Source organism: Microtus pennsylvanicus, chromosome 1 (assembly GCF_037038515.1).
Source record: "Microtus pennsylvanicus isolate mMicPen1 chromosome 1, mMicPen1.hap1, whole genome shotgun sequence".
Lineage (NCBI taxonomy): Eukaryota > Metazoa > Chordata > Mammalia > Rodentia > Cricetidae > Microtus > Microtus pennsylvanicus.
Genome location: NC_134579.1, coordinates 98,439,241 through 98,454,609, shown reverse-complemented (window position 1 = coordinate 98,454,609; position 15,369 = coordinate 98,439,241). Strand labels below are relative to the sequence as shown.

Sequence of the window (15,369 nt, the reverse complement as noted above, 5' to 3'; positions counted from 1 at the left end):
GATGCTGCCCCCTGGGTTAACTAGTCATTCTCTCTGGGCTGGGGAGTGATGGTGTCTGCCCCATGTGTTGGCATTGTGAGAAGTAGCAGGAACTGTACAGACAGAGGAGCTGTGTATTAATCAGCCTAGAGGAGGGAGGAGCCTACAGATGAAGATGTGCATATAAGCACAGTGAGGCCATAAGAGGGCGTCGGATCCCCTGGAATTAGAGTTACAGGCAGCTGTGGTCCTCTGCAAGAGTAGCAAACACTCTTAAACCACTGAACCATCAGCCCTTGAGTTACTTCTTATCAATGCATTGCCCTATGCTTTTTCTGTGCTTTTCACACGCCCTAATACTACCTTTGTAAATTTCTGAAGCTCTTTCTTTCTGAATTGAAGGGTTTTTTTTCCTTATTCTGACTCTTTTCCTTTCCTGGATTCCATGAAGCCACCTTCTACTCCACTGCCTTAATCAGAAGGCTCAAGGTAGATCTAAAAGCAAGGACTAGATAAAGTCATTGCCTAATGATAAGAAAAGCTCCTGTTGCCAAGGGTCTTACTTGTAAATACATTGCAAATCCCACATGCATTTATTTCTGGTTATTTATATAGTTGGCGAATTTATTAATCTATGGTTCTCCAAAGAAACCAAACCAATAAGATGTCCGTATACGTACATACCTGTGTTCTTGTACCTGTAAGAGATTTATCCTAAGGAATTGCTTCGCTCTAGAGTGTGTAGGATTTAGGAGATGTGGAGGTCTCTGTGCTCACAGATAAACATGTGGCACCGTGGGGTGGGGGCCGGGGGAATGGACCTGGAATGTTAAGAACACAAGGCTGTTCTTTCAAAGGAAGGAATAAAATACCTGTTATCCTCCCAAAAGGTTAGGAGCAGATGGACCTTCTAACCTAGTGACCTTTGCACATTCTATGTGGTTGGAGACAACACTGAACCCTCTCCCAAACCTTAAGCTTGTTTTTCTGTCAGTCTACAGAACCTGCCTTTATGGAAGGCATCAGATGTGCTTTACAAAGAGTTTCAATGTAATCACATCCAATATTTATTTAGTGTACACTGTGCTTTATTATGCATGTGGGATTGAGTTAATTATCACCTGGAAAGCGCTGAACCCAACTGACACCTTTACAGACCAGCAGAGAGATGATCCACAAGAGACAAGAGGGCTCGGTTCAACATGGCTCAGTGGCCGGCGTTAGTTCAAACTTTGAGAGTCTGACCCTGAGTGGTTTGTTTCAGCCATATTTAAGCACAGCACAATTCGATGACGGTCATGGAGCTAACCCTCTAGAACTGGGAGCCTTAGATAAAACACTTTATTTTATAAATTGCCTTGGTCATGGTGGTTTAGCACAGCAATAGGAAAATAACTGAAACAGTAAGTCAGCAACACATTGAAATATTGGTCAGCTGTAATACCTTTCTTTTCTCTTTGCTTTGGGGAGTTATTTCTGCCAAGTGTAAGACTCTAGAGTAACAGGAATTTTTTTCTTTTTATACCTCAAAGATTCTGCTCATTTGTATTATTTCCAATAAAAAAATGTAATTTCATCTTTGTCACTTGTAAGTGATTGGAGACACAAATGTAAAAATTAAAAGTATAAAACTCTTAGATGGAAACACAGGTGTAAATTCATAGCCTTGGGTCAAGCAATGGCTTTTTAAATGTAGCACCAAAATCACAAACAAAAAACGAGAAAGCTTTCATGCTACCAACTCCCTGCTGGCCAGCTTTCCTAGCAGTCACCGTCTTACTCATTGTTGGGGGAGGCCCACTTGTTTCCTGGCTGCCCAGACTCCCAAAATAATCACACAGAAACTATATTATTTGCAATACTGTTTGGCCAACAACTTAAGCGTATTGCTAGCCAGCTCTTACATCTAGAGTTAACCCATTTCCATTATTTTATATTTTATCATGAGGTTTGTGGCCTACAGGCAAGGTTCCAGCTGGCGGCTCACGTCTTTCCCTTCTGGTGGCTACATAGCATCTCACTGACTCTGAGGCCTTCTTTCTCCCAGCATTCAGTTTAGTTTTCTCAGCCTAACTCTACTCTGCCCTATCACAGGCCAAGCCAGCTTCTTTATTCATTAACCAATAAAAGAAGCACATATACAGAAGGACTTCCCATACCAACTTAGGTATGAAGCCTGTGAGTTACCTCCATCAGCCTCACAAGACATACCCATGCATGCAACAGTGGTGTAGATAGTGTGGGAGTAACAAACTGCTTTCTGATTGGCTTAAGGATGCACTCCACAGGAAGAAACTCAAGCCTGATATTATAAACCTAGCCAAGAAACTATCCTGCGGAGCTCATAGGACCTAAAGAAAAGCCTATTACTATTAGTTTGATAAATTACACTAGTATCAAATGATCTTCTAAATAATTCTCTATACCCATAGATTCACACTCCCCACCAGAGAAACACTTTTTTTGCAGTGGACAGTGTCCCATAACAGACTCACAGCTTACCAAAATGCAGACAACGAGTGTGGAATACTCAACCCCAGATGAGACATCCATATCACACCCTTGCCCCCAAAGCTTGGGTGACCGCAGAGAAGTGGAAAAGCAAGGTTTACAAAGCAGAGCTCTGAGAGGTCTGCCATGAGACAACATCTTCTCAACATGGCAGGGACGTTACACTCGTGACCTAGCAGAAGCAGTGGTTGCCTTCACGGATTCCCAGCACTCATCATTCCAGCATGGCTGAGTGACGGACTGTCCGCAGCTGAGGAGCTGTTAGCGGTTGATAGTTGCTGGTGGAGAAAGAGTCATGTTCTTCACGGGTGTGTCATCTGGTCGGCTGACCATATTCTGGTAGATGGCTTCACACCCATGCACATTGGAGTAGCACTAAGTTTGTACTCGGTGAGTTATAGACAAAAAAGAGGACATGAAATCAGGATGGGAACACGATGGGGGATCCAGGAGGAGTTAGATAGGGTTATGATCAAAATGCACCATATACATGTATGAAAGTATCAAAGAATAATTTTAAAAGAACATTACTCAGAAAATAAAAATGAAAGACAACCCATGGAATGGAAGAGAATATTTTTAAATGACCCATTTAAAATAATTAGATAAGTATCTAATAATCATTATATATAAAAAGTTCTTACAATGCAAAACAACAACAAAAAGTAACCTGATTTTAATTGACAAAGGACTTGGTCTTTTTTACAAAGATATACAAGCGGCCAATAAACACGTTGTATGATTCCATCTCTATAAAACTCCAGGCTAAGATAAGCCATTAGAATAGAAAGTAGGTTGTGGTTGCTTATGTTTAGTGGAAAGACAGGAGAGAGAAGAAGTCAGAAATAATAGCTAATGATGCAGAAGTTTTTGTTTTATTTACTGAGATGTTATTATTTTATTTATTATCGTGTGTGTGTATGTATGCACGCGTGTGTGCGTGCGTGCCATGGTATGGATATGGAAGTCAGAGGACATCTCGTGGGGGGTTGGTTTTCTCCCTTCTCCATGTGGGTTCTGGAGACTGATCTCAGATCATGAGGCTTGGTAACAAGCGTCTTTACCCACTGTGCCATCTCACTGGATGTATGGAGGAAGATTCAGTCACAGGGTTTTCTTCAAGCAAGCCAGGTAACTTTAAAACTCTGTAAGGCAGAAATCAAGCAGAAGCTCAGGACTTTACCAAATGAAAGGGCAGGCAGTGCATGCAGTAGTGTGGTCATCGTGGTCTACTAGAAGGAGTCATGCAACTCATAGGGATAGGTGCTGGGAGATGTTTGCAGGGCAGTAACCAAAACACATCTGACTCAGCCAGGTATAGTGCCTTGTGCTTTGAATTCCAGCACTTTGGAGGCAGAGACAGGGGGATCTCTGTAAGTTTAAAACCAGCCAGATCTACATAAGCAAGCCCAGGACAGCTAGGGTTAGCCGTTTCATATACATATATGAATGCCTTGTCCACCATGAGGAACTGTACCCCTAAACTGTGAACCAAAGGAAACACTTCCTCCCTTTAAAGGAATACATCTTGGGGCTGGAGAGATGGCTCAGTGAATACGAATGTGTACTATTCTTTCAAAGAACCCTGGTTTGCTTCCTGACACCCACACTGGGCAGCTCACAAATGCCATTAATTCCAGCTCCAAGTGATCTATCACCCTCTTCTGGCCTCCACAACCACTGTACTCCTGTGTACACACACACAGACACATATACACACAATTTAAAATTAAGAGTAAATCTTTTTTAGAACGCATCGGCTTTGAGACTGGTTATCTACTTTGTAATATGGTGAGCGGTACACCCCAGAGGATGAGGGACCTACCCTGGGTGGAGGTCGCCAACACAGAGACATCAGACGCAGGGACAGATGACTGTCATGTCAATAGGGTCCTCACCTGCTTCTCAAAACGGTTCTTTGGTCTCCACCACTGTCAAGTCATCAGCTGGGTCCTTGCGCCTTACAGAGTTCTTTGAGGTTGGCAGGTTCTTTAAAAGGGAGAGTTTGTCCTTGTACATCCTCCAAAACCTCCCTAAACCCAAAAGTACAAGCTCCAAGGAAGTAAACAAGAGACAGGCCCCACTAATCCCAAACATGGTGTTGAGGAGGATGGTCTTCTCAGAGGGGTGCGACTGGAAACAAGTTGTGCTGCCGATACAAGGATCCTCACGACATTGAAAAGTGCTGGGCATCTTGAAGCCATACAGGTGGTATTGAAGTCCCAGGGCTGCTCCCTCAAGGACCAGCCGTGCCCCAAGCTGTGCCACATAGGCCCAAAGAAGCTTGAGGCTTCCAGTCCCTGAGACATCCTTACTGCGGTCCCCCTTGCAAATCCGGGACTCTTGTTCCTTGTTCCCTTTTTCTGGTTCCTCCCAGTATCCAATCACATGATACATAGTGAAACCCACATAAACCACACTGGGTACAGCCATCAAGATGACTTGGAAGGCCCAGAAGCGCAGTGGAGAAAGGGGGCGGAAGACATCATAACAAATGGTCTTGCAGTCTGGTTGCCCTAAATGGCACATGAATTCGCTCTCATCATCACCGAAGACCCCTGGTCCACTGGAAACCAGAAGCAGGAGGCGGAATCCCATCAGCACCGGAAGCAGGAAGCGCCCCACGGGGGTGGAATGCTGGCTCTCCTTAGTCAACAGCTGCCTCAGGAACTTGCCACACATTCTGCCACTGAGCAGAGGACAATTATCAGAAAAGGTGTCCCACTCACTGACCTTCAGGGGAGGCTTCAGATGTCTTGTTCACCGGCTAATCCAAGGATTTGCAAAGCAAGCTTTTTTGCTCCTCTCCAAAATTAATAAAACACCATATAGCCTACTTTGCATGCCTACAAAGCAATGCCTGAGGTAATTACCTTTATAAACACAAAAAGGTCAACTAGCTCACAGTTGCGAAGGTTTGGACTCCAAATGGCATAGCACATACTTGGTGAAGGTTACTCATTGAAAGAACATGGCATGTCTTGGATAGCAATGAGGAAAAAACACATTGAGCAAAAAGTTTCTATCCAAAAAGTGGGGGAAGATGAACAGAATTCCATGATCCCTTTCAAGAGTATATTTTCATGGATGGGGGGAGGAGCAGTGACTCAATCAGTCAAGTACCACACAAGTGTGAAAACCTACACTCAATCCTCAGAACCCATGGGAAAATGCAAGTGTGGTGGTGTGGACTTGGAATCCCACTGTTGGGAAGGCAGGGACAGGAAGATCTGAGCCAGCTGGAGAGCCTCCAACCAGCAAGAGAGCTTGTCTCAAAAAGTAAAGTGGATGACTCCCAGAGAATCACACACACACACACACACACACACACACACACACAAGAAACATGCCTTCAGTGAGTTAAAGACCTCCCATTAGGCTCCGCATCTTATATATATTTTTATGTATGTATGGGTGGGTGGGTGGGTGGGTGTGTGTCTATGCCAGGTGTGTGTGCATGCCTGTCCATGTAGACCAGAAGAGGGCATCAGATCCCTTTCAGCTAGAGTTACAAGTGATTGTGAGTCACAAGACATGGACACTGGGACTCAAACTCGGGTCCTCTAGAAGAGCAACAAGCACTCTTAACCACACCATTTCTCTAGTCCCAGACAACAGTTCTTTTAGGACCACAGCACCCTCTAATATCACAGCCCTAAGGGCCAAATCTTTTTGTATGGATGGACTTCTGTGAGCACACTCATCTAAACTAAGTTAATACTGAGTTTCTGGTTGGCCTTATTTACAAGGTAAAGAAATGTAAGTGAATAATAGGAATCTAGGTAGATGTCCTAGTTCATTTCTAACTGAAAAAAAAAGCTTAAAGAAGAGGGAATCTACTCTAACTCACAATGCAGCTTACAAAATTACAAAAATTTACTCTTGCTCATCAAAGCAGGGACATAAAGGTGGCAGGAATTTAAACACTGCTCACATCACATCCACACTCAAGAGCAGAGTGAAATGAAAGCATGCAGGCTTAGTGATTCTACACTTACATAGCCCAGAACCCAAACCCAGGCAATGATGCCACCTACTTTAAGGTTGGGTCTTCCCGAACCAATTCCCAATTCAGCCAATAAAGGCAAACTGCTTCACACACACACACACACACACACACACACACACACACAATCCGATCAGCAATCCCTCATTGAGACTCCCTTCCTAGTTGGTGTCAAGTTTACAGTTAAACTTATCACTACAAGGGCTAGAAAGATAGTTCAATGGTTGCTGCTCTTGCAGAGGACCCTGGATCAGTTCCCAGCACCCACAGTGGTGACTCTCGACCATCTGCAACTACAGTTCCAGCAGATCCAATGCCCTCTTCTGGACTCCATGGTGGCACACATGTGGTGCACATACATACATGCATGCAAAATTCACTCACACACATAAAATTTATTAAATAATTTTTTAATTTAAACCTACCACAACATGTATCGACTAGGGAGCTAGAAAGCAATGGGATGAAATAACCAGAGTCAATGTCAGCATTTACTCTAGTCTAATGTTCTTTATGCCTTATAATCTCGGAAACAACAATTTGCCATAATTAAATGCCATAGGGTTTGGGGGCAGAGCATAGAAGTTCAAATGTCTAATTTCTGTTCTTTAAATGATTATCTTCCTCATGATGAGGGGTAACTATTATTGAGGATAAATTTCAGAAATATCTCAGTTCTCTGGCCATAATACCAAGCTTGCCATCTTTATCTCTTCCTTAATAGAAACCTTCTTCAGTGCCCAAAAGCTGCTTCCAACCACTGCCATATCGGACTATCTTCCCATTCTCATTCCCTAATGATCATGTTCTGTGATCTAACTGTTGGTGTCCTCCCCAAAGTCAGATGCTGAAATGTGGTGGGGAGTTAACTGTGTGGCTTAGTGGTAGAGCACCTGCCTAGAATCCCCCAGTGAGGGGCTGGGGTATGGCTCAGGGGTAGAGCCCCTGCCTAGAATCCCCCAGTGAGGGGCTGAGGTGTGGCTCAGGGGTAGAGCACCTGCCTAGAATCCCCCAGTGAGGGGTTGGAGAGTGGCTTAGTGGTAGAGCACCTGCCTAGAATCCCCCAGTGAGGGGCTGGGGTGTGGCTCAGTGGTAGAGCACCTGCCTAGAATCCCCCAGTGTGTTATTGGAGGTACCTGCTTATCATTCAAGAGGCCCTAGATTCAACCTAAAAAAACAAAAACAAAAAGAAGAAAGGCCTTTAAGTCATAAATGGGGTTATAAAAGATATTTTAGGGAGCCCTTCAACCCATTCCATCAGTTGATGACTCAGTGACATCACCATCCATAAGGAAAAGATCTACACCCGACACTTTATCTGCTAGTGCCTGCCTCTTGGACTTCTTAGCCTCCAGAACTGGGAAAAAATAAATTCTGTGGATTATAAATTACTCCTTCAAAAATATTCACAGCGGTTTTATTATACTAAGATATTGTGCAAACTTCTTATTCCAGAAAGCTCTATAAATAATTCTTTATCTTTTTTCCCTTTTATGAGAATTTTATAGATGAGTACTGTATTTACATCATTTCCCCAGACTCCTTCCTACTTTGTCCATGTCCCTCAACTCCCTCTCAAAGTCATGACCTCTTATTCTTTAATTGCTATTATTACATACATGTGTGTCTATGCATCTACACACAGACACACACAAACTGTTGAGTCCCATATGTGTGTATGTTTAGAGATGGCCACCTGGGGTTAGATAACCTATAAGGTGCTTGCCCATGGAGAAGACTAATTGCCCCTCTTTTGGAAGCCATCAATTGCCTGTAACTCTATCTAAGAATGTGGCCTCATGAGATTTCCCCCTTCCTCAGCGGCATATAACCTGGTATTATCATTCTTCAGGTCTTGTTTAGCTTGTTGAGCTTTCTTGGGCTCATTAGAAGTCCTGGTCCTCTGCCTCTTCTCGTCTTTCTGCCCCTGTCTTGTGAAGGGTTTCCTGAGCCGTAGGTGTAAGGCTGTACTGTAGATGCATCAACTGGAGCTGGGGCCCCTGCAGTCAGTGGCTCTCGGCACTATGTCCAGTTGTATCTGTCTGTCTGCTGCCAACAGAAGTTTCTTTAATGACAAGTGAGAGCTATGCTTAGTTGTGGGTATCAGGATAAGTATTTAGAATGGAGTCAGAGTGAGGGGAACCCACAGTTGCCACTTCCCTAACCCAGTGTGACTACTATCCACAACTGTCTCTATTGTGCGCACATGCACGTGTACCCTCACACACTTGGGGGAGGGGCACACATACCGTAGCATGCCTGGGGAAATCAGAGGACAGGCTGTGGAGTCAGTTCTTTCCTCCTACCGTCCTGTGGCTTCAACGGATCAGACTCAGGTGGCTAAGCTTGTGTAACAAGTGCCTCTACCAGTAGGCCACCTCGCCATCCTTTCTTTCTCTGCCTTAGTCTTCCTTCCTTCTTCTATCTTCCAGAAATGTAGTCCTACACCTGTCAAATACCACCATCCTTTCTGGAGCTAGTACTTCAGGCCTCTCCTTTCCCACTACTGCCAACATTTGATCCCCAGATTACGGTCCCTGTACTTCAAAACCCACTCCCTAATTTTGAAATAGCACAGTAGGTAAGATGCCCCTCATAAAGCATTTGTGATGTGGGAGTGTCATATATCAATCTGTTGATTTCATTGGCTAAGCAATAAAGAAACTGCTAGGCCCATTGGATAGGCCCACCCTTAGGTGGGTGGAGTAAACAGAACAGAATGCCGGGAGGAAGAGGAAGTGAGGTCAGACTCCACAGCTCTCCTCTCCGGAGAAGACGCAAGAGAGACGCCATGCTACCTGCTCCAGGGAAGACGCACGCTATGAAGCTCCGACCCAGGATGGACTTAGGCTAGAATCTTCCCGGTAAGCGCACCTAGGGGCGCTACACAGATGATTAGAAATGGGCCAGAGCAGTGTTTAAAAGAATACAGTGTCCGTGTAATTATTTGGGGCATAAGCTAGCCGAGCCGGGCAGGCGGCTGGGGTGTTTGGGGACGCAACCCTGCCGCCGCCCATATTACTACAAATGACGCCCAGACGTGTGGCTAACTGAGTCCACAAAAAACTTGAGAAGGCTTAAAAATAAGGGAGAGAGAGTTTAACACAGATTTTTGCTGTTTGTTGGTGGCGTGCTGTAGAGAGATTTCCTGATTCGGCAACAGCAGCAGAAAAAAACGCTGTGTCATTTTAAAGCACAGCTTCTTGGGGCTGTGTCCCCAGTGCAAACTCTGGCTTTATGTTTGTGTTCCCGCTTGGGATCGGAAGGAGAGTGCTCTGAGACCTTGACGACTCAGAGCTCCCCGCCTGCTCCTGGGAAGAAGGCAGAATCAGGCTTAGGCAGACGGAAGAGCATGGCGGATTCCTGCCGCCATACAGAGACGTGTTTTCAGACTGCGTAGTGCTCTGCGTGTCAGATTTGGATGTAACTTGGATGAAAAGAATTTCTGTGCTGCACGCTCAGTCTCAGAATTAAAGTGCTGAGTGCCGCTCCTACCTGGTAGCCCCAAGAGGCTTCCTGACTCAGCTTTAGCTGCAAAACCCTGCAGCTCATTAAGAGGTCCTGCCACAAAACACTTAAACAGTGTTGATGAAAAGCTGAACACATGCTTTTCGGTTTTCAGCCGTAGCAGGAAAAAAGCTGTGCCATTTAAAAATGCCGGCTTTCTGGGCCATCCTGCCAGGGCAAACTCTGACTGTTTGAGGCAGGAGGGCCGGCTACAGAGAGAGGACTTGAGTGTTGTCTGTTGTAGTTCGCTGGCTGGCAGGGACCTTGAAATGCTATAAACATGGCTACAGCCAGTACCTCAGCCATGAGGCTGAAAAGCTAAGGAATGGGCTACATCTAGCCGTCAAAGCCACGCCTTTAGTCCTACTGAGTGAGATTGCTTGGTAAACTAAAGACTCATGTGGTCAAAAAACAGAAAGATATACAGTAAAGAGAGATTCAGAGACAAAGAAAATTTCTAAATGGTTTACTGTGTGTTAAAAATATATGCAAGTTAAAAGTTAAAGTTCTTAAAGTAAACAAAAAAAGGAAGAGAGTTGTTGTGTGTACACACCTTTAATCCCAACACTTGGGAGGCAGAGGAAGTAAACCTCTGTGACTTCAAGGTGTGGTAGCACACGCCTTTAATCCCAGTGCCTAGAAGGCAGAGACGAACAGATCTCTGTGAGTTCAAGGTGTAGTAGCAACCACCTTTAATCCCAATGCCTGGGAGGCAGAGACAGGCGGATCTCTGAGAGTTCAAAGACAGCCTGGTCTACAGATATACGTCAAAAAGCAAAAAGTTAACCTAGGAATGTCACATTTTAGATTCTTAAGCGCCTAGTGATTTAAAGGTGCAAATCAAAAGTGCTCCTGGATAGTAAAAAATTGTAGATTCACAATAGGATAGATTCAGACCACTAAATGAGTCACACTGTTGGATGAATGTACGTAGGCTTGGGAGAGAGAAGAAAAAGAATATAGAGAATAAAGTTAATGGTTTAAAAAGAAAAAAGTAAAAGTAAAGTCTTTAAAGAGACAGAGTACAGATAGTTAAGAGATTAAAAGAAATAAAGAAAAATAAGCCACGTAAAGATGGAAAATTCACAGAGAGTCTGGATTATGTACATTGTGTTTTCTTTAAAATTTTTGACTGTGAAGGAGCTAAGTACAGAGAGACATTTCATTATACGGGCTGCCAACTGGAACCAGAATGGATATAAGGGTATTACGATTTCAAAATTTGGGTCTAAGGATATGATGCTTTGGAGAGAGTCTTCTTTTGTTTTCACAGAGGATGAGACTCTATGGATTTCTTCTATTCCGATTTGGTATGATGGACCACGTCCTCCTGAAGGGTTGCTGTGAACATCTTCAGAAAATTGCTTTGCTCAACTGCCAACTGAGATAAACCTGGCACACAGGTTACACCCTAAATAATCTGATTAACAGCGCCCCCATTCAGCAGGAAGCAGTTTGGAGAGAAAAAACTGCGCCCATGTTCCCAAATATTGTTTATAAATGTTCTTTTACATTTAAAGGGGGAAATGATATAGGTATGAATAATTTGCATTGATAGAGATTTAAGGTCAATTTTGCTATATGTATAAATGTTTCTGATGTAACTTTTACTTGATAACTGTTTTGTTATATGTAATTTTGCTATGTTAAGGTTAAAGCCTTCCTTTTTTTGTTTAAACAGAAAAAGGGGAAGTGATGTGGGAGTGTCATATATCAATCTGTTGATTTCATTGGTTAAGCAATAAAGAAACTGCTAGGCCCATTGGATAGGCCCACCCTTAGGTGGGTGGAGTAAACAGAACAGAATGCCGGGAGGAAGAGGAAGTGAGGTCAGACTCCACAGCTCTCCTCTCCGGAGAAGACGCAAGAGAGACGCCATGCTACCTGCTCCAGGGAAGACGCACGCTATGAAGCTCCGACCCAGGATGGACTTAGGCTAGAATCTTCCCGGTAAGCGCACCTAGGGGCGCTACACAGATGATTAGAAATGGGCCAGAGCAGTGTTTAAAAGAATACAGTGTCCGTGTAATTATTTGGGGCATAAGCTAGCCGAGCCGGGCAGGCGGCTGGGGTGTTTGGGGACGCAACCCTGCCGCCGCCCATATTACTACACATTTGGGTCTCAGTTTGAATATCCAGCACCTACATAAAAGCCGGGCATCGCAGCACTCTTCTGTAACCTAGAGCTGCTGAGGGGCAGGGCAAGAGGAAGTGAGGAGAAACAAGCAAATCCCTGAAGTCCATTGGCCGGCCAGCCCAGCCAATCATTAGTGAGCTCCAAGATTAGAAAGCACCTCTGTCTCAAAAAGTACAATGAAGACCAATCCGTGAAGACCCTAAAGTTAACATCTGACCTCCATGCACATGGACACACAGCCATGTGAAGAGTTACAAGCACCAGATACACACAAAAGGAGGGAGGGAGGGAGGGAGGGAGGGAGGAAAGGAGGGAGGGAGGGAGGGAGGGAGGGAGGGAGGGAGGGAGGGAGGAAGGGAGAAAAGGCAGAAAGAAGCCTTTGGTACAAGAAAGGGCATCAGTAAGAAAGCGAGGAGGCAATAGAGTGTAAAGGGCAGTGAATCAAGAAAAAGCATGATATACATGTATAAAAATGTCATGAGGAAATCAGTAAATATGTATTATTAATGTAAGCTAATAAAACATTTCTAAAATCCATGCTGATTCTAAAGAAAATAAACTGAGGCATTATATAAGCATCCTTGGAAAAATAAAATTTAAAAGATAGAATTAATAAAGTAACAAAATGACACAAATATAGAACAAATTTGGGGTGTTTTTTTCTTTTGAAAGTCAGGACAATAATAATAAAATGACCACTACAGTTTAAATATCCTGAATTCAAAAAACCAAAATCTCAAATGCTACAAAATCTGAAATATTTTTTACTTTCATGTGTGTGCAGTGTATATGTGTGGTGTGTGTGTGTGTGTGTGTGTGTGTGTGTGTGTGTGTGTGAGAGAGAGAGAGAGAGAGAGAGAGAGAGAGAGAGAGAGAGAGAGAGATGAGGGTGGGATGCGCTACAGCTACAGTGTGAATGCAGAGGTAGACAAGCCCGTGTCAATCCTTACCTTCAGCGTTGCTTGAGGCAGAGTCTCTTGTTTATCACTGTGAATGCCAGGCTACCTAGCCTATGAGATTCCAGGGATGCTCGCCCACCACAGTACTGCAGAGGTTATAGACATGCACTACCACACCCCAGTTTTCGTGTGAGTTTTGGGGATTCTAACTTGGGTCCTCATGCTTTCATAGCAAGCACTTAACTCACGGAGCCTTCTTCCCAGCGCAAGAAACGGAACTGTTTTGAGTGCAAACACAATAACACAAGTAGCAAATTCTCTCCTGACTTCCTATGGTGGCTGTGATCAACCCCTAGTTCACTGAAACAATAGGAAAATGATGGACCAGAAAGTCATCATATTAAACGAAGTAGCCAAGGCCCAGAAAGACATACACTGCACGTTTCTCTCCTAGGCAGGTCCCAGATGTTAAGTTTTACGTATGTATACCTATGCATGGATATGGGTCATGAAACTAGAATGGGGACTATGCCTAGGGACCAGAAACATCAAGTTCGAGGGGAAAGAGATCTTAGGACAGTGAGAAAGGAAAGGGGAACAGAATAGATCTGACATATGGAAGCAGAATGCGGGCTGATGAGGGGGGCAAAGCCTAGCAGAGGGGTCAAGGGGGGAACTGAGGGAAGAAACAACAATAAATCAAAGTACGCATGGACATGCCATAATGAAACACATTGCTTTGTATACTAAGAACATAAATAGAGCTAAGGATGTAGCTGAGTTGGTAGAATGTTTGCGTCCCATGCTCAAGCCCCTGGGTTTTATCCACAGCACAGCATAAACCAGGTGTGGTGCAGGCCCATAATTCTAGCACTGGGGAGATGGAGGCAAAAATTCAAGATCATCCTCAATTTTGTGCTGAGTTTAGGATTAGTCTGGACTAAATGAGACTATGCCTCAACAAACAAACAAATAAAGTGTAAGTGAAGTAACAATAGAAGACTAAAAATTGAACAAGGAAAGAAAACCCCAGAATTTGAGCAGATTTTCTAGTACCTAAAGAGATTATTTAAAATCCCATTTAAATGAGAATTTTTCAAAGCATCTCACCTACTTTTGGTGGTGGTAGAGGGGCTGGGATGGAGAGGGATGTCAGGATTCCACCAGTGACTGGATACATCCCAGAAAGTTAAGAAGCCACAGAGGGAAAGAACCCGTGAGAAGGTAGAAAACCTGGCAGTGCAAGCCTAAACTGATTGCTCCCACCTCCCTTCACCTGGCCTGGGATGCAGTGTAGATGCTTCTCTTCAAAGTGTGGCCTCCAAAACCAGTATGAGCGGAGATGCAGAATCTTTTGGGCAATATCCCTGACTTCTAGATCTTATGTGAATTCAAAGCTATCTCTAAGAAATCCTGAATACATCCACTCACAGACCTCTCCAGAACCCAGAATAACCTCAGATCTGCCCATGAACTTACCAGTACTTGCCTGGCAGCCCCAAGCAGAAGCGTCAACCACAGAGGAAAGTAGCCAGAAGGGATCCTCACGCTGGAGCCTTCAGGGTCCAGGCTCTTGGGATGGCCCTGCCTTCTGCAGCCGCCCACTCTTTCGCCTTCTCTTTTTCATTCCTGGCAGGCTCCCTGCCTCATAAAAGAATTCCAATTAAAGGACCCAGTGCTCCAGGCATGAACTCTGGAGAATGAGTCTGGTGTCGATGGTACAGGACGTATCCTCTAAGTGAATGGGGATGGGGACTTTTGAGGTCATCTGAACGGAGAGTGGTTTATTATGTACATTATATTGGTTAATTGTCTTGGGATGTTTGAGCTCACTGAGAAGCTGCCTGTGGAAGTGGAACTGTCCTCTCCCATTTCAGACCCAAGTGTGTTTGTCTCGTGTCCTCCAAGGCCCTTTGTCTAGAGAAGGACTGCCTCCCAGACTCTGTGACAGGGAGGGAAGGGAACAACAAACAGCTACAATAAGAGCATTGTAGCCTTGCAAACAGCTAGAGGGAAAATGAACGGTTGAAAGGCACAGCAGAAGGCACCATTGGGTACCCCATGACACAAAACTACCTAGAATGGGAGGAGAGCTGGAAGTTCAGACAAGGGGAGCTCAGCCATTGAGAGAAAGCTAAACAGAGAACACCAGCTGCCTGCCTCGACTTCCCCAGTCAGTGTCTGCTGGATCCTGTGAACACCCAATCTGATGATGCTACTTCTAGCTATTGTTTGCTCTTTATTGTTTTTCTTTTATTTTTTCTTTTTGAAATTGTATTTTAATTGTAACTTCTCTTCCTTCTCATCTCCCTCCAAACCCTCCCACATAC

General features: G+C 44.3%; 1 protein-coding gene across 1 annotated transcript; it reads right to left on the bottom strand.

Annotated features, from left to right (window-relative positions):
* Window positions 1-537: 537 nt before the first annotated feature.
* Window positions 538-14,926, bottom strand: Gjc3 (gap junction protein gamma 3). Its single transcript, XM_075975506.1, has 3 exons — window positions 14,519-14,926; window positions 4,389-5,179; window positions 538-3,635 (listed from the first exon to the last, which is right to left on the bottom strand). Exon 2 carries the CDS (start codon window positions 5,170-5,172, stop codon window positions 4,396-4,398), a length of 777 nt encoding a protein of 258 aa, XP_075831621.1. The 5' UTR covers window positions 5,173-5,179; window positions 14,519-14,926; the 3' UTR covers window positions 538-3,635; window positions 4,389-4,395.
* Between the last annotated feature and the right edge of the window lie 443 nt (window positions 14,927-15,369).